Genomic DNA, 23,052 nt, shown 5'->3' with positions numbered 1-23,052 from the left:
TGGTGTCGGTGTGATTTGTACAAGATAATTTGGCATAATTCTACCGTGTGATAATTGAGAGTCAGGAAGCTGTTTCATCATTGAAATACTTACACCTGCAGTAGTTTCAAAAGTTGTTTCTCATTGTTCATGATTTCCGAACACTATAATATGATATGTAAAATGTTTAAGAATTAAATCATTGTTTCCTCACAAGCATTTGAATGAAAAAGATATGAAAAATAATAGTAAACTACTTTGTCAAAATTTGATTAACATTATTGTGAAGTATGAAGGCATGTACTTGTCTGTAACTGTCTAGTAATCACACGCAGAATAATATTGGCCACTAACTCTTGTACAGCTTGAAATTGCTTCACGGTTTAAACCAATCACGATCGTCGTTTATATTTGAATATAACCTTGTATATTTGTTATGAGGAAATGCCTGTTATGTTTAGACTAATGATGAGATAGTACAAGAATGTGAGAAATTACACTGCCTTAAAAATATACCAACTGGAAAAAATGGCGAAAAATTTGTAGGGCGATTCCATGCCAGAAAAATCAGCCATTTTCACAACATTCTTCAACCTGCTGTCCAAACAAACAAAGAACTTGCTTAGTTGTAATATTAGAGTACTACTGGGTAGACATGCAAAAAACTGACAACCAACAAAAACATGTTGTCCATAAGTGAATTATAACTTAAAATGTTGCGTGTCGTACGGGACATTTCTGCGGCCCGTACGACACACAACATTTTCACCTATAATTTACCCATAATCATTTTTTTTTGTGTTGGTTAGTTTTTTTCACATGACTACCCACTATAGCTTTATCATTGACAGAAAAAGAATATTTTATTGCTCAAGCATTCGGCTAGGAAACTAGAAATTGTTGTCAAAATGTCCCGTACGACATGTATGGAATCGCCATGTAGGAAACGGCTCCTTATAGTCGGGGCAGTGTGATATTTTTCACATTCTTTTCTATCAATATTTTTAACCATATACCGATGTAAGTTACTTAAATCAGTATTGTAGTAACTGAGACTCAAGAAAGTTAAATGAAAGTTAGGAAAGCACAAGGTTCTCTGACATTTTGGCCATAAACTTCCTCATGTTCTATTGTCTGTTAAGTTTATGTAACTTGCTACAAAATCATCTGTTAATATGTGTTTTGATATGTTGATATTCGGAGGAAAAATAACATATCATAAGAAGTAAAAGATGGAACTACTTCATGTGAAGCCGGGACCAAGATTAAGCATTCCATTGTAGTCTTGTTTACCAACATGTTGATATATTGTTGAGCTATAATTTGATACAGCAATCTAGTAGTATTTTATTTATCATCATTTTCATGAAACAGGAGTCTAATTGCATAGAACGTGAGACAACGTTATGTAGGCCTAAATGTAATTAAGTAGGCCTAATTGTAATTGATTCAATTCAATTTTTTTAAACAATTGCACACCTAGTTACCAATAATGCATATAGCATTTCCATTTTATTTGAAAGCAAGATAAAAGAGCATTGTAGATTAAATGCCTTTCTCACGGGAATAGGTGCCTCGGCCAGGGATCGAACCCCGGACTTTCCAGGTATAGCCAGGCGCCTTAGACCACTCGGCCACGGCACCTCCATGAAGGTTTGAATTTGTGATCGGATATCTGTCCGATATCTTGATAGTCCTGGGATAAACGGAACAAAACAATCTAAACTTTAACAACGTTTTATACAATCTTTTTATGCTAATGGGTTCAGTCGTCGTCTTCGACCATGCTGAATCAGCCCTCCCCCCTATGATCTCGGTCATCGATCGTGCGATCGCGACGAAAATTAGCCCGCGCGTTACCCATAGCATAATCTACAAAACTATCCGAGATCAAATTCTGTGAAAAATCTCATTGCTTAATATGCGTAAAATCAAAAGTTTGCTCTAATTAACTAAATAATGTCCCTAAAATGCTTGGTACACAGACACTTTATATCAATCTGATCGAATGTAATGGATTGGGATTTTCAGCAAGCCATTGCATAAACTTAAGTCCTGGGGCCCGTTGCAGAAAGAGTTGCAATCGATCGCAACTCTAAAAATCATGTGTAACTTGATTTTCAACCAATCAACAGCGCGCATTTGAGACTTGCGTTTGATATTTTGACTTGCGTTTAAACGCAACTCTTTCTTTAACAGGCTCCTGACATCTTTCCTTGATCTTGATTGGCTGAGAAGCACTGTTACTATCTGTCGGATAAAATGGGACTTGTCGGAGAAACCGTCTGACAAGACTCCTGCCATGAAACGCTCCCCAGAGCAGTTTCGACGTGGTAGTTATCATTCGGGAGTCATTAAATACAATTCTGAGCTGTAAACAACTATTGTGAAATACGGCGCAAAGGCCGAGGGATCTTGGTCAGAGGGTCGTTTCAAAGCGACTTTAAGAACGACTGGTGATCCTTTCTCAACCATAGCATTTATCACAAGAAAGGATTATGAAACGCCCAACTGATTGTAGAAGAAATTAGAAGTGTATTTACAGGTAAAGGACTTGCAAGTTTTCATTTTTACCTTTTTAATGACACTTTTTATTTGTAGATATAGAAGACATTGCAGTAGTACACGTGATTATCATCCACGAAGCCACAAATTGATGGAACTGGAAAAAAAATACACAATGTTTAATTGCATGACGTGCAATTTGACATTTTAGAAATATAATTATGTGTTCATTCCATTTGCAATGACATTTAATTTTGCAAATTAGGAATTAGCATTCATTCGTATTGAGGTCTATCAAATATTAAGGCATGAGGCACTTGAGATTAATGTTCACGCTAGCCAGGATTCTTGCGATTGTCGATTTATTAACTTTTCAATTACACAATCAAAATAGATTTCTTTGGGAAATGTAACAACTTGACATTTTTAGCGATGCATATTTGTTTAGTACTTGGACCAAAAAATAAAGAGACAAAAATAATTGTCACTTTTCAACATTTTACCCGCGCATTCCGGATGGAGAAAGTTTTCAATAATATATGCTGAACATGTATACTAGTGTGTGGTGTGTCTTAATCACAATATTATTAAAGTAATGTATATCTCTCGATCTCTCTTCCGGATCCCACATGCCTATACGTATGTTTTCTGGGTTTTTTTTCTCTTTCTCTTGTCTCCCGCCCTCTCTCTATAGTCTCTCTATAGCCCCCAAAATGAATACATGTTTGTAGGAATGATAATTTTCTTGAATCATGATGTTGCTTTTTTAAGTCGTGCAATGTCAGAAAAGTGTTTGTACAGTGTTGATTATTGCATCTCGATACAGAATAAATGCAGGCACTTTGTTTTCAAATATGAATATGAAACTGGAATAAATTATGTACACACTTGAAACTTTACAGAACTGCGTAATTATTATGTGTCTTCTTTGTTATCAATTGTACTGTACAAGATAATGAATGGCCCTTCATCTCTTCATGCATGGCATAGAAGTAGTAATGTACCCCCCTCCCCAAACTGACGGCGGAATTTAAATAATGCTCTGCTTGATAAAAAAAAAAGATGTTAGGGGTATTGTTTATATGGCGAGCTACAAATTTAAAACCCGTTATTAAAGAGAACCTTGCTGTGAATATTTAATATAAAATTGAAGACAGTCGGTTTCCAGGTTAATCATGATATGTTTATTGTCTGATCAAGTTTGCCACCTAGGAAGCTATCAGCTAATAGAGTTCATTATTGTAGTGACAGTCAGTGACAGAAAGAGGGAGAGAGCGTAAGAATTTCGGGGGCGGGGAGCCGGGCGCTGGAGAGGTTACACTCTAAAAAAATAGCCAAATTTGAAAAGGAGTATTTGATTTGCACATGGGGTAATAACAAAATCAGATTATATAAAAGCGATAAAAGTGAAATTATTACTTCCACTTCATTAAGCGTCATACCTTTTTAACATGCCCCTTACACATATCAAATAATAGTAAAAACGTACGGAAGGGTCTCCATATCGGTGAATTTAGGGGCTGGTTTTCCACCACACTGAATTGGAGGCACCGATAAGAGGGAGTAGAATAAGAGGGGGCAAAAAATGGAAGAAAAATAGAAGAAAATGAGAAAGAGAAATAAGAAAAAAAAAGTAAGAGGAAAACAATTGACAAAGACCAGTTAACATTTAAAAATTCAACTGGCGCTTCACGCTGGCATTTTCTGTTTGATAAGATTCATATCAGTTGCGGATCCAGCTTTCGAAAATATAGGCATGCGCTTATTCTGAGCGGGCCTGGGTAGGCGTAAAGGGGGTGCCAAAAGGGAAGGAACGAGAGGGAAAGAAAATGGAGGGAAAGAAGAAAAAGAGAAATAATGGAAAAGAAAGAGAGGACGGAAAGGGGGAAGGGGAGAATGAAAATGGAGGGAAAAGAGAATGAGAACGGAAACAAGGGGGAAGAAAGGGGAATAGGAGAGAAGCAATGAATTAATAAAGGGGCTGGGGCGCCAATTTGATGTTGACCGGGGGCGCCAAATTCATATTCGACCTTTTAGGCATAATTCTATAGCAGGACCTTTTCTTATGAAAACTTAAATTAAATCAAAATCCCAGAGTGCCTAAAATTCAATGCTTTCTGGTCGTATTTTTTTCTACAAGTGTTATTATAGATCATATTCATTAATGTTTTTTCCTGAACACATCAATAATAAAAGTGGTCTTCAATTGCCCTTTTTTCACGTGAATATAAAATAAGGTAATCCAACATGCATTTACATGTAAAGGACAAGTCCACCCAAACAAAATGTTTATTTGAATAAAAAGGGGAAATCCAACAAGCATGTGCATGTAACTGTTTTGTGAAATTAAGTGAAACTTTAAAATGTCGTATTTTTCATATTTTAAATCCGAATTTGATAGGCCTATATAATGCCAATGTGAAGCATGAGTAAAAAAATCATATTCTGATCTGAAAACTGGTCAGAACAGTTGTGTATCCCAATTAAAATTGCAAGCACGAAGTGAAAGCTATTTTTTTTTCTGTCCCGAAACTCCGGAAGGGAACGTTTAAAGATCTGTTTAAAGTGTGGAAAAAATTGTGAAGAGGATATAGATCTCACTAAAAATGATTCAAGCGTGAAGCGCAAGCTGAAACTCTTCGACTATCAGACTTACAACAAATTCTATGCACTTTCGTTTTTATGAATATGCCTTTTAAAAATACAAAGTTGATTCGAATGCAAAGCCCAGGCTGAAAATATCTGATATACTGGCCTGAAAAAAGAGCATTTCACGGACTATTTGGGGATTTCATAGAAAGGATACGAAGGTTTATCTTGATCTCCAATTAAATTATTCGAGCTCGTAGCGCGAGCTGATTTTTTTTATTGGAATATACAAGTATATATTCAGATTTTTTTTGTAGAACCTAATAATGACAAGGATGCGTATTTCGCATTACCTATAAAACTTGTTTTTGCCCTTCTCCTTCCAATTTGTTGAAGTCAGTATAGTGGAAGATAGACTGGTACTGGTTATTTGGCGATGAGTGGCTTCAGCAGTTAAAGGTATTAATGAGAGCATGGGCAAGTAAAATATTGGTCAGGGTTAAACTTTTCCTTTTTGAGCTCCCAAGATTTCTCTAGATTTCGACTTGAAAGAGTTTATGGAAGTGCTCTTCACTACTTGATTTGGCAAGTTATTCCGCTCAGATACTACTCGATGTGAAAAAGAATTTGGTCTTTTTCGAGTTTTTGCTCTGGGTTTCTCTATTTTATACATATGTCCTCTAGTTCTGGAGTCTTCATTGATTTCGAAAAAAAATTGAAGTCTCAAGATCGTCGGTCCCTTGAATTATTCGGAACACTTGGATAAGATCTGCTCTGTGACGTCGGTAGGATAATGAAGGTAACTTTAACTGAGCCAACCTTTCCGGGTAACTCTTGACCTGTATACTCGGAACTGCTTTTGTAGCTCTTCTTTGGACTCTCTCGAGTTTCGCCTGATCCTTCTTTAACCATGGATGACAAATATGTGAACAATACTCCAAAGCAGGTCGAACCATGGACTTATAAAGTAGCTTGCAGCTCTTAGGTTCAATGTATGAGAAAGATCTCTTGATGATCCCCATCCTCTTATTTCCTGCCTTTGCTGTCTGATCTATGTGCCCGTCTATGTGCTGAGAAAAACATAACTGATCATCGTAAATTACTCCCAAGTCCTTTTCACTGTGGCTCACTTCGATGGTCGGGCCATCTAAACTCAACTTTTAGTCATAGTACATGCAGGTTCATTCTGCCATAGTGAAGTACTTTTCACTTTCCTGTATTGAATGTAAATTGTCATAAAATTGCCCTACATTGAATCCTCAGTAAATCAGCTTTAATGATTTCCTAGTCTTGATTGTTAACTTCAGCAAATAATTTTGTATCGTCAGTAAATAACTTAATAACACTTGCTTGAGAAGCTAGGACATCTGGCAAATCATTTATGAAATTCAGAAATAGCTCCGGACCTATAACAGTCCCTTTGGGAATTCCACTACTGACTCTAACTGAATTTGAGAATACTCCATTAACAACCACCCGTTGTTATCTATTCTTCAAGAAAGATCTGATCCAGTTCAAGACACTATACCTCTGATTCCATGTGAATGAAGCTTCGATGGGGGACGCTATCAAACGCTTTTTTGTCGTCCAAATAGCTACATTCAATTGATTTTCCTTTATCCAAAGCCTTTGTCCATTCCTCAATAACTTCCAGAAATTGAGTAGCACATGATTTGCCTTTTTTGAATCCATGTTGATGTGAGCTATACAGCTGATTTGTAACCATGTGATTAATCATCTTTTTACGAATAATCTGTTCCATAACTTTGCCAATTGTATTTGTTGAACTCACTGGTCTATAACTATTTGTATTTTTGCGCCTCCAACAGGGAGGGGTCTCTTTGCACCCCCCTTGTACCTGTTATCCACTCAAGGTTGCCCCTCGCGCGGCCTTTCGAGCCACATCATTTTTTTCCTTTTTGCTTTTCTTTTAGGACACCATATTATAGATGTTGACGACGAGGGAACTACGGACAAGGATCAGAAAATCATGTCAAAACAATGGCGAATGATCCCGTGTCACATATCTGAATTGCGTTTGGACATTACCCTTGCATGTGGGCAAAGTTTTAGGTGAGGTGAATTGTTGATTACTAACTTTCTTCTTGTTCTGTATGTTACTTTTTGAATAATAGAACAGCCTGCCGGCTGCCTGCGCCTGCCCACCCGATCGACAAACGCACACGGTTCACCGCAGTAGCTGCCTGCCCGCACTGCCACAGCTCCCAGATCATGCAGATATCTAACCCAGGGAACTCCCGCCCGCGTAGCGGGCGGGGGAGCCCTAGCCTAGAGCCGATTGCACGAAAGGGTCTTTGACTTTGACTTTGCAAGGACCGTCTTTCGTGTCGCCCATCTTTTATGATGCGCCATGTTAAACGCATTTTAAATAAATCATCTCCAAACATATTTCATTTGTCCCTTAAAATTAACAAAATATGGCCATTCCGTGCTTTAGGAAACTGGACACTTATTTGAACCACTCATTCAATGAACGAGGTTTTATGATTTGAACCGGGATCTACAAGTCCTTACCATGATTTTCTAAAGAAATCCTCGCTTCAACAATTTTCAAAAGATCTGATGGCAGTGATGCGAAACCTTTTGTTCCGGATGCGAAACTCTCCACACAGACATGACAGAGCAGTCGCTTCTGGTTCCTTGCTCCTCACACAATATTCTATTGAACGACTTTTACAGCGAGGGACGGTTTTTCAATTGACTTCTGAATTATATCTATAGACTAGTCTTGAAAAAGGAAATTAAATTATGTGAATAGTTTGTATTTAATGGAGTCCTATTTCACGACTAAATTAAGGCTTGTTAACCCTTGTTAACTAATTATTTTAAATTTTATTTTGGTGTCCTATTTCACGACTAAATTAAGGCTTGTTAACCCTTGTTATTTTGCGGTTGGATGACAATGAGAAATTACGTGAGGAAAGAGGTGTCCATTGTGTACAAGTCTACGGAGATTTTCTCCGTGCGTTTCTACAGACTGGTGTCCTATTTCACGGGTAAATTAAGGCTTGCTAAACCTTGTTAACTAGTGATTTGTTTTCTTTTGGTGTCCTATTTCACGACTATATTAAAGCTTGTTTACTCTTGTTAAATTATGATTTTGATTTCCTATTTCACGACTAAATTAAGGCTTGCTAATATGCTAATATGCACCTTATATTCATTCAATTGGCATTTGAAAGCATGCTCCACCAGAGCAAAGATCATGAAGTCAGACTCTTTAAGTGCAGTGAATTATTCACACTTCTAAGCAATCAGCACATAAGATTACCATCATTGACCAATGTTGCAGCAAAAAACATCAATGTCACTAATAAGAACATAAAATATTTAAAAAGTATATTTTCATTTTTTAAAGTTTAATACCAAAAGTTCCCACTCATTGAACATGAATCACAAAAAATGATATGCTATAGCATTTATCAGACTATTAATTGTTGTCAGAAAGAGATTTTCAATATTGACCTTTCCATCAGAAATGATTGATATGATTATCTTGAACTTTCGAAACTCTTATTTATTACATATAATGCAAATTAATCCGTTATAAACATCACAACATTATTTGAGTGAAAATAGAATGCTTGTGCCTCGATCCAGCAAACTCGTAGGGCCAAATAACAGCAAACCCATTCGCGAATCCCAAACATTGTATATGACTTTATACATTTGCCATCTTGACTTCCGTCATATAGGTCTATTAAGTTAGCAGTTGGAATACTGCTTGCAGGGTGTCGGTCTTGAAATATAAACAACAATGTTTCTGATTTATAATGCTTGATTAGACTTTTAACGGACAAAATTATGTTTTCATTCATAATTAAAATTATCACGAGAAATACATACTACTCTATAGGTTGTGTTTTCAATTCAATAGCATACTGACTAAATAAAGCTTAGATTAAAGACTTCCCCGGGCACGCCGTCTCTATGCGACATTTAAAAAATGTGTACATTACAGCGTCAATTACAACTCTGCGAATGTCAACACAGAGTCATGCAGCCCTATAGCAAAAGTGCAATCACACATAAATATTAGGATCCGTACACTGCAGTTTCACGTAAAGGAACGCCATATAATTTCCTTCTTATCTGTTTTGAAAACTATTCAATCTGTCTACCAACAGATGGAAGGAGGTTGAACCAGGAATATGGAGGAGTGTGCTAGGAGGCAGCATCTGGACTCTGAAGCAGACCGGTACTCACATCTTCTACCAACGTCACAATCATAGCACATGTCAAGAAGAAGAGAACTGTGATCAGAGTGGTGATCCACTGCAGTCCCGTCGGAAGAAGCGAGGAGCTGGTCAGAATCAAGCCTTCAAGAGCAAGAAAAGGGCAAAGGTTACATCAGGCAGCGGAGAAGATGGGCGTGGTAATAGCGCCAAAGGGGAAGAGGATGATGAAAAATCCTCAAGGGAGATTTTACGAGACTATTTCCAGCTTGACGTGAACCTGGGAGAGCTGTACACCCAGTGGCAGAAAGCGGACAAGAACTTCTCCAAGGTGTCCCAGGGGTTTCCTGGAGTTCGTATCCTGAGACAGGATCCTGTGGAGAACCTGATCTCCTTCATCTGTTCATCTAATAACAACATTGCAAGGATCACTGGGATGGTGGAAAAGTTGTGCCAGGAATTTGGAGATGAGGTGAGGAATATTGCTCATTGTACAATACCTATATATGCAAGCAAATGAGAGACTGAATGTGCAACATTTGTGCCATGGCACATGTGCTATCCAAACTGTTTTGTTGCACTGTTAGGTGGCGTCTTGATATTCAATCCTCACTAGGTGAATCAAATACAGGTGGGTGTTTCATAAAGCTGTTCGTAAAGTTACGAACAACTTTACGCACGACTGGAACATGTTCTTAGGTCATAATTCAATTACATAGGGCTATACCACATAGCACAAGAAAGGATCACCAGACATGCGTAAAGTCATTCGTATCTTACGAACAGCTTTATGAAACACCCACCAAAATCTGGTGCACCATGCATTAGCCTGTTGGTTAATTGTACATGGCTACTGCAGTTATAAGCATTTGAATCTCCCCTCTCTCTCCATGACATTTCATATACTCTCTGTCTTTCTACTTTTTTCTCTTAGTTTGTCCTGTGAAATTAAAAATCCAATTTTTCCATTTTATTATTATGCTTTCTCCATATTTCCTCCCCTACTCTTTTTATCATTCTATTATTCTCCATGTCTCTCTTATTTGTATGTATCCTTGAAATGATGTGAGTTTCGTCTACATGTACATGTGTCAGTGGTTACAGGCATTACCAATTAACAACGAATTTCATTTATGAGGTCATAATTACCTCTCAAGATGATTTAACAATAAAATATCATTTTGATATTGACAGCAGAATTTTTGGTGACAAATGGTCGGCATTGATGATTGTTAATTCTATATCAATCTTACTATACCTTGACAGGTGGGAGTATTAGAAGGTGTATCCTGGCATTCTTTTCCGTCCCTGGCGGCTTTGAGCGGCAAGGGGGTGGAGGAAGCACTGCGGAAGATGGGGTTTGGATACAGGGCAAAGTTCATCAGCCATTCAGCTCAGATGATGACCAGAGACCTTGGAGGTGAAGACTGGTTGAGGGGTCTACGAGGTCAGCCCTATCTGGAGGCTCATTCTGAGTTGATGAAACTTCCTGGTGTAGGGGCAAAGGTGAGGGGTATAGAAGGGTTTTGCTCAGACCGTGGACCTACTAGTAGGTCCATGCTCAGACATGTGCACCAGAGCTTGCCATCAATGTTCATTAACAAATCAGTTTTATCATCCAAAGGAATGATGTCCTACAAAGTACCCTTTTTGCATATCAGCATTTTTATGCTACATGTTTTTCTTGGTGGAGCATGATGAAAACAACCCACAACCAATATTTAGTGGGATTCGGTTGAATAGAGGCCAAAGATGTGGCCATACTATGAATACCTAGCACTCTTTGAAATCAGTGCAAAGTTGTCTTGATAGTGAAAGTTTACTCATCAGGGGCATAAAACTTGTTTAATCACAAATTTACAATGACAGTTTAAAGCTACTGAAATCCTTCTGTCTCATTGGCAGATAATAAACTTGAATAGAAATTGTGCATTTCTTATTATATCAAGTCTTTATAAAACAGCACTCAAGACCCTGAACAATTAAAAAAAAAGAGGCTGACCTTTCTTCCTTTTAGCTGAAAAGACTGCACATAGTGTCTCTCTTTATGAATAAAGTCAACTCTCAGTATGCTTTATTTATAGAGTATCACCAACTTTGTTACTGTGCAACATATGAATTTGCTGGGGTATGGAAAGCCAAAGTGGGTTTCCGGATCATTTTCAGTCACATGAGCAGAAGTTGATCCATATTCTTAATGTAAACATTAATTCTAGTGTGTTATTAGCCATAATTTAGATTGAAATATTTGAAACATAGACCATATTGACCAGTGTGTTGGCTCAGTTGGGAGAGTGTCTCACAACCGGGAGGTCGGGTTTCAAAACCTGGCCGTGTCAGACCAGAAGACGTTAAAAGATGGGTGTTGCTGCTACCCTGTTTGGCGTTCAATGATTAAAGGGATAGAGCCTCGTCGATCTGGCACTGCACAGTGGCTGCCGTGCCCATTGCATTTCATGTCTATTTGGAACAATAAAACAAATATGGATATTCATATTGATAAAAAACATGAGGAAACATTTTGGCTACTTTTAAGTACTTCATATTCATGCCTTAAAGTCCTAAGTAAATTGCACACGGCTCGTTAGATTACTCCCTCAGTCTGAGGCATCTCAATACTGTGCCTTTTATAATATACACAGTCCCATGAAAATGGTTACCAATTTGCAGCTGCTAAGGAAAATATAGCTGAGGCCAGAAGTTTAAATACACCCAGGAAATTTAAAGAGAAGTTGACACTTGCCAAACAAAATGTACTGTATCTCAAATATTTGTGCTATCATGACGAATTTGATATCAAACAAATGAGTATATCACGCCCCTACATCACATTGCTTTGTCATCAGGAGCTGAAAAATATTCAGGTGTCATTTTTCCCCCTAAAATCTTCATATTTTAGACAAACTAAAAATAAAGACGTGACAAAAACATTCCATATTTGTGCTAGTTACTTAACAGAAACATTTCAGATTACAATTGTTCAGTGGTGACATATCATGATGAAAATGTAATATAAATCATAGATTTAACATTTATATATTTTTATGAAACAATGTTTAAAATGTAACAAAACAATATAATTAATTTGGCACGAATGTTACTTTTTTTCATCAAAGAAAATTCCACCTCAAATATTCTTGAATCCCAACGGCATCCCAATCATGTGAAATAGCTTAATACACTCTTTCATTTGATACAAAATTCGTCATGTTATTTGTATTTCTGAAGATATACATATGTAGTAAATTTTACGATGTTTGGCAAGTGAACAAATTTCACTGAATTCCATGGGTGTATGTAAACTGTTAGCCTCAATGGTATATATCAGCTCTTGGTAAGCTAGTTTAAAGAATATGGCTTAGACAGTCAAACCAAACTTTAACCAGAGAATAAAAAAAAATCTTTACTAATTTCCTTAGCGGCCAGTAAAAGAATTATACAATCTGTTTCTAATTTAGATGCTAGATATGAATCATATGTCTCAGTTACGTTCTGTATTTCAAGTTTGGTCATATTTTCAAGTGAATTATCAAGTGAGGAATATCATTTGATGCTTCTGTCTCTCCCCAGGTTGCAGACTGTGTGTGTTTGATGTCCTTAGACAAGAGAGGAGCCATACCAGTAGACACCCATGTCTGGCAGATAGCATCCAGGGATTACATGCATACCCTGCAGAAGACGAAGACCCTGACAGATCGCACTTACCGCCAGATTGGCGACTTCTTCAGAGAACTCTTCGGGGAATATGCTGGCTGGGCTCATTCGGTGAGTAGGAATGGGATATTGTGCATGGTAGTCCATTTGGGGTACTATGGGGATTGGTGCTTGGTAGGGGTAGGGAGTCCTATGTGTCTCCCTCTATGTTGAGCTTTGGAAAAGGTGTTTCCATCTGATGTTAGCCAAACCAGACCAGGGAGAATGGAGATCTTGGATGGTCAGAGAATTCTTTCATCATTACATCACATCAACTGCTGGTCCTATTTTGGGGGAATGATCTAGTTTGGGTGTTAGAATATTATTTAGAAGTGGGAGAGGTGTTGTTTTTGGGTGTCTAAGAACTTTTTCAACTCGAATGAAAATGGCGAGATACAGACTGCAATGGTAAATTATGAACAGGTGCAGAAATGGTTAAAATATTTAAAAATATAAACATAAAAAATAGTCTTGTACGTAGGTCTTGTGTGAAGAACTAATGGGATTTACTTTCATGTCAATATGATTGCGATCCATGTGTTCATAATAAATAAACAGGAAGCACCTGACATAATTCATCAGGACTGGGATCATTGATATATGAAATTTAAATTTATTTACAAAAAAAACACCAGATTGCGTGGTTGGAATGTCAAATGATAATCTCACAACTTGCTTTTGTGGAATTCAATTGTAATCAGTTTTATCCCAGTTATTTTACAACTACCACTTTTCTTCATAAGCTTTAAGACTATTAAATGTTTATAAACTTAAATATTGGGGGAAAATCCTTCACATTGCATACCTTGCTCTCTGACGAGTTTTGCTGTGATTGTTAGACTAGTGGCCATTGCAGAAAGAGTTGTGTTTTAGCACAACCTCTGAAATCAGACGCATGTCCCGAATGCGTGCCTCTTTTCGGTCAAAATTTCTCAACATATTGCCACAGCAACCACAGGATGGACATGAAATATTTCTTCAACTCAAATACCAGAGGCATACAGATAGAAACAGTAATATAAATATGAAGTAAGAGTCATTCAAAGAAATTATTTTGTAGATGATTTTTTTTGTCTCACCTGAATAGGAGAGTGAGGCTGTAGGCGCCGCTTTTCTGATGGCGGCAGCAGCATCAACATCAAATCTTAATCGAAGGTTAAGTTTTTGAAGTGACAGCATAACTTAGAAAGTATATGAACTTAATCCATGAAACTTGGACAAAAGGTTAATCAAGTGTCACTGAACATTTTGTGCGAGCTTCGGGTCACTTGACCAATAAATCAAATCAATTGATTTGGTTTGATACATCAAATCAAGGTCAAAGGTCATAAAGGTCAATGAACTTTTGCCATGTTGGAGGTAATTATGAAATTGCTGTTATAACTTTCAAACTTTATGGATATAGTTTATGAATTGTGGACTGTGGTCATAGGGATAATCATGTATCACTGACAAGTCTAAGGTCATATGATCAAGGTCGCATTTCATCTATGGTCAATGAACTTTGTATTGTATCATTTTGTGAATTGTGTTTTTTGTGAATAATTATTTTATATTAGTTCAGCAATGCTGCTATATTGAATCACGTAATGCAGGTGAGACTGCCAGAGGCGCTCCACTTGTTTTTTTTTTATTGTAACACTACATTTAGATGTGAAATTTGAGGCATACAGACAGAGATTACCGTAACCATTCTGATGGTAAAAATTAACTTCATGTAGCCAGTGAGATTTCAGAGTAACATTTTAAGAATTGTTCATAAGAAAGAAATGAAAATTATCAAAATTTTGAATTAAATTTTGAATTAAATTTTGAACAATTTCCCTTGGTAGAATTTTATACATGTATTTGAGGAATGTGATTACAATTAGGGCTACTTCTGTTCTTCCAGGTCCTATTCAGTGCTGATCTTAAGAAATTTCAAGAATCACCAAGCCCTAAACCAAAGAATGGAAAGAGCCAAAAGGTATGTTTTTTTTTTATCTCTCTGCCCACCATATATGCATGCTGTAGGCTTTAAATATTAGAGTCTACTATCCATCCCAGTTTGGTGCTCACAAGAACTTAAGAACCATTAGACATGGTACTTTACAGTGTAGTTATAAGATAATTATAAGTTGTGATATGCATACTGGTAACTTAATTTTTTTTTTTCACATCATTGGTGCAATGTAGGATCTTCATAGAGATACACATAAACAGTTTTCTAACAATACTGTTTGTCATTGATAAGTCACCTTTGCATAAAAAATACAGAAAGTATAAAGGTAGGTTACAATGCCTGATTGGATAAGTCTCGTGAATTCATCGGTAAGTACTTTTAGCCTGGATACCACTGTCATTGCACGTGTTGTGGTCTAGTGGTGTTGACTCTCGCCTTTCAAACAGATGGTCATGGGCTTGAATTCTAGCCATGGCGTGTTTTCCTTCAGCAAGAAATGGATCCACACTGTGCTGCACTTGACCCAGGTGAGGTAAATAGGTAGCCAGCAGGGTTAATTCCTTGCATGCACTGAGCGCTGGTGATGGTAGCTCGAGTTAAAGTAGGGGTTATAAAAGCAGCGATTTGTATCTTCAGGCTTTATAAATCCAGCTATTATTGTTATTATTGGAAAAATGCTGATTGGTCTATGACCACTTTGTCTACTTTCCATTTTGTCTCATCTCACATGGACTAATTCTAGTTGGTCTATATGCAAATTATTTTGTCCAATTGCTATTAGCCCATGGCATTCACTGTTTTGTCTAATTTGACTATACCCATTTTGAATAATATCTAACATCATTTAATGTATGGTTAGATGAACTCTTTGTGAATCAAAATTTCCTCTGACAAAGTGGAAAATAATTAAATTGGTTGATGTAGGGCAATTCCATAAAATGTGTACGTGAGACCCTCTATATGTGGGACCTTCATGAAGTTTTCAGTCTCTTGATTTCTGATTCTTCTGATATGTTCTCAAAGGACCATGACTTGGTCAGTTTATAAAGTGAAGTAAGGCTTGAGAAAAATGGGGGTCGGATGTACAAAAAGGTTGATCATTTAATCGAATTGCCCTGTAGTGGAAGTTAGAAACTTGAATAAACAAAATGCCAGTTTGACTAAGTGGGTATGAGACCAATTGTCAGCAATTCGACCAAATAGATAGGAGACCCAACAAATGGAATTAATCCATGTTAGACTTTGTGAGAAGAAGACCAAGAAAAAAATCAATTAATTTTTCATCACAGGATACCCTAAACAAGTATGTTGTCATGATTTCCCCTATCTAGATTATGTGTCAAATATTTCTGTTCATTATTCATAATACAAATATTATGCATGTGGTTGTGGAAAGTGTACCCTTTTCCCCTGATTTTGCAATTTCCTTACCCTTTTCATTGTTTGAGCATACATCACCTGTCCATGAAAAACAACTCTTATATGTTTTTGTGCTTTGTCTCCATCTTGTAGTGGCAGTAGTTCCGGCACCCCCCCCCCCCCCTTCCAGCCTTTTAGATTGTGGGACTGATTACTCATCATTGTATTATTTCTTATTGCTTACATTACTTTTTTATAGGAATGAAATACAATTGATTTCATTCATCGACCAATATAATGACCTCTCTTCATTATTCTTTTGACATCCCCAGGAACAGCATGGAAAGGTCCCCAAGTCAAAGAGACGGTCACCCAACGGACAATCGGTCAGATGACATCTCTTGGACCGCACTTCTTCTTTGACCACAAGTCTCTCATCTTTGTGGACATTGAGCAGCAGTCATGCAAATCTTTGGCCCATATTAGAAATCATTCACCTTATCCGCAGCCCTGGTGACTATCCCATTGTTTCCTTTCCTCTAACACCATACAGTATTCGCAGTAGAACAGATTCAAGATGTCAAGATTTTGGGCCACCGCACACCTTACGGCCGTTTCACGATTCGATTTTGGAACAAATCTGCATTTTGCTCATTTTCTGAAAATGTGAATGAAAAGTACGTTTTTATTCGAGGTTCAAATTAACTGAAAGAATACTAATCTAAAAATTTTGGATGATTGCAAGCCTTAATGTTTAATCAAATTCTACTACGTTTTATTCCCAAATTGGGTCGAAGAGCAATCGTAAAGTGTGCAGTGGCCTTTAGTCCTTTGCATTTTGCTGAAGTTTATAGCCAGATTATATGAACAATCTTCTATAACCAGGGAATGTTTAACTGGTTGCATGGAATTAGCAGTTCAGCTGTGGATTTGTTCATACTGTGCACTGTGGCATCAAAACTGAGACCTGTTGTCAAAAGATGGAAATTTGTATTTGTTCTAATTATGGAGAGACTTGTAATTTTATTAGGAATAAAGTTTTATACTACTAGTAACCAAAATCCTAAACTAACCTGTATTTCTTTGCTAGTATTGTTCTTTATGAACTTACTTTCACTCTTATCAAGCACATTCACAGACAGGAAATCACATTTCTATTTTCTTTTTTCCTTTGGAGCAAGAAAAAAGCTATATAGAAGTTTGTAGAAATAATCTTTGCAAGTCATCTTAAAACCAAACTGGGATATATCTGTGCTTGATGGTAGAGTGACACTGTGTTAAGAATGGTGAGTGGTAGCAAGTATAGTCCTTACACATTGATGTCATTGTGCTGCAATTTAGAGGCTGAAGCCAATTTCCTAGTCAAGTTTGTGCTCTGTAGGTAGCACGTCTCTGACCACTCTACACATATATATCCTCTGAAGGAGGGCGCTATGGCATTATGTCATACATGCATAAGGTCTATATAATAAGACAATGAGTGAAAACTCAGACGATGAGTCTGCATAAGCTGGGATCCTGGGCCCTGTTGCATAAAAGTTATGCAATGGCAACATGCATGGAATCCTTGATTTTGATTGGCCATTGATCAGCGTTACCATGGTAGTTGCCATTGGATGGCAAAGTTACCATAATAGTAACTTCTATATGCAACAAGGTCCAGTAGGAGGTGCAGATGCACTGAGGTTAGGTAGAGCAGCCTCATTGGTAGGGGCTTTCACAATTGCTTGTTTGCAATCATTTGGTCACAATATGATACACACAATCTCAATGGTTGTACGCAGTCGCACCACCAATTGTGAAAGGGGCTTTACTGCAGCATTTGATCAAGTGATTCAGGAAACGTCAGAGAGGTACAGAGTTGGAGGGGTGAGAGAGGGGAGGTGGTGAAAAGGTTGACTGAGAGCCTGGGGGGGCCACTTACATTGATGAGTGAACAAGTGGATACCATGTGCGGCCAAAAAAACACACGTAAAAAGGATGTCTTTTTCAAGATAGGGCACGATACGTATGTAATAAGGGTGTAAAAAACACTAAAATAATGAAAAAAGGGTATCTATTTTCGCTAGGAAGACTCCGTGTTTAGGGTCAAATTTGCGAGGGTATAAAAAATTAAGACTATTTTTTTTTGTTTTATAGCGGATATACTTTTTGCCCCAAGAGGCAACACTGTGTTTTTTTACAGTACGATTTGCGCGAGGTGTGGCTGCACTTAACCCAATAATGTAGGCAAAGGTAAAACCGACGTCCTTGACGTAACAATTGAAATATCGCTATACTTGTTTAGGGGTTCAATTCAGGGAATACTTGCCAATAGTATCGTTTTGTTTTCTATACTTGTTAAGGGTAGGGTTTCACATGCCAATTTTTGTTAAGGGGTGCATTTTCAGAACATGGAAAATATGTGTTTAGGGTGCTTTTGGGGACCCCATGATTGCGCATGGTATCCACTTGTCAATGGAGTGGCATAGAGTAAATAAGTATTAAAGAATAACAATAAAATGTGAGGAAACAAAAATTAGAGAAGAGAACACTAGAAGTCACAAAATGCCAACGGAAATATCGCAAGGAAGCTTAGTTTGGAAAAAAACGTTTGTAAAGTTATGCATTACTCCAAAAAATCATTTTAATCGGATTCTTGCAAGAGACAGAGAATGTTGAGTATCATCTGCTCATGTTTGCAATTGAAATTGGCTTGACAAATTGTCCATTTAATGTGCAAAACTTTACAGCTAGCTTTGCGACGCTGCTTCCTTGACTATTCAACTGTACAATATTGAATGATGGCAATCTTGTAGTTCCTGTAAACCTTCAGGCTAGGTTCCCGTTTGTCTTCCTTGCACCCACCCCCTTTACATTCACCTCGACTATCACTTCTCTTTTCCCTTCCTCAACCTCTATCCTGACCCCCCCCCTTCACACAATCTCTTCCATGTTTTTCCATTCCCCATCTCTTTCTCTTCTTTCTTCAGGGCAAATCCATAAAATCATCTTTTGAATATACTTATAATTTTGTTGTACCTTTTTTTTCTTGTATTTTCTCAAAAATTCAAGAACAACACAAGTCGTGATAATTTAAGATTATTAAATGTTTTCATATGGAGTGGAAATAAATAACATCAGGAAGGTCCTAAATATCGTTGGCGGTCATCCGAACCGTCTTATCAGTCAATTTTTGTCAAAAACTCGATTTTGAGATTTTTGCAGAAAATTGAAGTACAAGTCCTACTCTATTCATAACTAAATTTCTATAGGCAGCAATTTATTTTATTTTCTGAGATGAGGAAATTTTCTTGGCGATGCCATACATTTTTTTAACAAAATGCGAAAATCCCATTGGAAACGTGTACATTAACAGAGCGATACGTTTTGACGGACCGCGATTTCAATGCGTGCGGTCAGCCAAAATGTCGTATCAGCCACCTGCACTGCATTGACTTTGCACGTGAAAAGCAATACGACATTTTGACTGACTGCGCACATTGAAATCGCGGACAGGGTTGTTGAATTCCCTATGGCGTGTTTGTACAGTGGGAATCTAAACCGCTCAAACCGAAATTACAAGCAAGTACATGTAGCTCTTTTGCGACATTTTCTCGGATCCTTGCTTTTGTGTAAAAATAAGGATACCATCGTCAAGTAATTGTCTTGGTCTTTCCAACCATGTATTTTTCTAGCAATGAATATGTTTTACGGCTGGGGAACTAGATGTATAGATTATAATAAACTTTGAAGTCGATTTTCTCTGAAATGGGTTTGCACCACCTCATGTGCGATACGATGGTTCGGAAGACCGCCGACGATATAGGTGACCAAATACTTCATGGAATTGCTTTACTCTTTCTTTTCCATCTGTTTCTCCCCTCTCTCTACACTTCCTCACCCCATGTCTATCTCTACTCCTATCATCCCTTGTCTCTTGCCCCCTCTCCACTACCTTTTTAAAGAACCTGTCACATACTACGCAAGCCGAGCATGTGACTCGCAGGTGAATATTTTTGCTACCGGCAGATCGCTCGCACTGAAAGTATCTTGCAGTAGTGCGCGCAAGTCTGATTTTCTCGCAGAAAATTTTGAACATGCTCAAACTATTTGCGTGCGTATTGCGGGTAATAGCCAGCAACTCACCTGATAAGCCTACATGGAATGATGTGACAGACCCTTCTTCCATTACCTTCTTACACACATTTTCCAATGCCCTCTGCCCCTCTACATCTGCTCCATTTTTCATCTCAATCATCAAAGCAATGCATAATCCTAGGAATTTATACAGGTCACTCTGACTGACTAAGTCAATCTTTTTGGACTAGTAATAATGATAATATGCAAATATTATATAACACTACAAATGTTTCTAAGCACTGCATACTTTTACTCCGGCTTTAGCACGGCTACCCTGATCGGGTTCTCGAGCATTCAAGGAATTCCTTCCTACTGAGTACCCATTTACTACACCTGGGTGAAGAGTGGCAAATGTAAATAAACACCTAGCCAAAGGACGTGAGTGCTGTGATAGGGTTTGAACCCCTGACCTTGTGGTCCAAAGTCTGGAGACTTCTCCACTGAGCCACAACACTTCTACATACCACAGAAATCTGTTCTAGAAATTTTATTTAGAAAAGGATGCTTACACCACAGGTTTTGCATAATCAAATGATTCTGGTCGAAGAAAGTGATTCGACTTGAATATTCAACTGAGAGAATGTCGACATACACAACTTTACCCGTACATGGATGACAAGGAAACTGGATAAACGACAAAAAGTGAAGTATTCTGATTTCTGACGATAAGGTACTTAATATCATCCACATCAATATACCTCCCTGGTATATTACCTAAATATGAACTCAGAAAAAGAAAGAATGCTTACAAACAGTTACATTTCCTTAACTCAGTAAATGCAGTGTTCCAAATCGTGAAGTCATATGATTTATTCTGAATGTCAAAAGAACACTTTGCATTATTCCCAAGTCCAGAATGGAATCAGTGCTCTTTACAAGCTGAAATTTAAGCATCAGGGTCCTATTTCATTAAGACCTTATATATTCCTAAAAACAAGTTTACCATCAGCTTATTAAATTGAATGATTTCAGTAGCTTAAATCAATTATCGCAAATTTATTATTGTAAGCCAACAATTTGCAATGGGTCCCACATTACATCCACAAATCTTTAATATGGAATATTAAGTAGTACAGCAAAATAGCCAGCTTTCAACAGTCTTATTTAGATAATGATTTTGCATGGAATAATGATTGTGGTGAGTTACACATCTTCAGTGACTGAATAAAATCCTTCTCCAGGGAACTGTTTCACAAAGCTTTGTGACTGATTGTAGAGCAGGGACCCGTCTTTCAAAGAGTTACGATTGATCCGATAAATGTCAACTATATGGAAATCCATCAATGCCATAATTTTTTTCTCTAGGAATTTGCTCAATGTCCTTTTAAAACAAAGGGAAGCGTACTGAATTGTCTACAAAAATCAGTAAATGCATGAACATACAAGTCATTTCTAGAAAATGTTTTGAACAAACATGTCTTTTAGATGATGTTGTTGCTGGCATTCCATAGTTGCGACTGATCGGATCAATCACAACTCTTTGATTTCCATGACTGATTATATTGATCATTATATAAAATCAAACATACAAATAAACTAAATAATACATAGCCAAGCTTTGTGTCACAAGCCTCATGGGTACTGAAAATGTAACCAATCAAGATGCTACTAGAAATATCTTCAATCAGTGATTAGATACAATGTCCAAATTGTGTGTTTCACTACGAAAGTACAAGCAAGTCTTCTTCAGTCAAATCTCTTGGGAATATTTTCAAACAGTGATTATCTAGATATTATGTCCAAAATATTTGTCTTTCACTATGAAAATACAAGTGAGGCAAGAAGAAAAGAAAAAGCTCTTGGGGCCACAGAAATCAGTTCAACTTTGGCGAAATTCCACTGATAAAAAAGAGACCTTGTCGAAGGTCAAAGCCATGCCTTTTGTGGAGGAATCCTGCAAGCGACCTCACCAACTCTTACACATATATATATTTAGTAGACAAAATGGGAAATGCAGAAAAGCCGCTATGAAAAGATACCAAGTGCCTTTATAGTGAAATTCATGCTAAAAGACGCGACACAGACTATTGACATGGTACCTAAATAACACCTATTTGCACTATGTGGTCTGAAAAACTGCTTTGACTTGGGAGATAATTTGACTTTAAGAAGATCAACTTAAATGCAGACTCAACAATATTGTCTAACCTGTTGGCTACGGGAACCAGTTGGTCTCCTTACAAACTCAATGGCCTGGATTCACAAAGGTGGTTTTTAAAACCATCAGTTGAACCCATGGTTTGCAGATTTCCTGTATAAATTACGCTTTCCGTGTATATTAAAAAATGTCCAGTGCTGATGCGTGCTTTTGTGACTTTGTGTTAAATTGATGCCTGTTGCCATGGTCAAGTACGCTATTTTATTACAGAGTCCACTGTTTGAACTATAACAATAGGTGTCAATTTGGCGCACTGTGACAAAAGCGCGCATCAGCATTTGACCTTTTTTAATATACGCGGTAAATAAAAGTAATATAACAGGAAATCTGCACAATACATGGGTTCAACTGATGGTTTTAAAAGCCAGCTTTGTGAATTCAGGCCAGTGGATTTCAGTAGTAAAAGAGCCCCCTCTTGAGGAACTTCACTTGGTTTATAAAATATAACCATTAATAACTATCGCTTAATTTTCAACAGTTTCCTTCATTTCCTATTTATTTTTTTAAGG

General features: G+C 37.4%; 1 protein-coding gene across 1 annotated transcript; it reads left to right on the top strand.

The window, feature by feature from the left end:
• The first annotated feature begins 7,008 nt into the window (after nucleotides 1–7,008).
• LOC121428892 (N-glycosylase/DNA lyase-like) lies at nucleotides 7,009–17,309 on the top strand. Its single transcript, XM_041625768.1, has 6 exons — nucleotides 7,009–7,146; nucleotides 9,222–9,741; nucleotides 10,536–10,775; nucleotides 12,840–13,034; nucleotides 14,854–14,928; nucleotides 16,596–17,309. Exons 1-6 carry the CDS (start codon nucleotides 7,064–7,066, stop codon nucleotides 16,656–16,658), a joined length of 1,176 nt encoding a protein of 391 aa, XP_041481702.1. The 5' UTR covers nucleotides 7,009–7,063; the 3' UTR covers nucleotides 16,659–17,309.
• Nucleotides 17,310–23,052: the final 5,743 nt, after the last annotated feature.

Source organism: Lytechinus variegatus, chromosome 15 (assembly GCF_018143015.1).
Source record: "Lytechinus variegatus isolate NC3 chromosome 15, Lvar_3.0, whole genome shotgun sequence".
Lineage (NCBI taxonomy): Eukaryota > Metazoa > Echinodermata > Echinoidea > Temnopleuroida > Toxopneustidae > Lytechinus > Lytechinus variegatus.
Note: the sequence above shows the minus strand (reverse complement) of the source record. Positions and strands in the feature narration are given on the sequence as shown.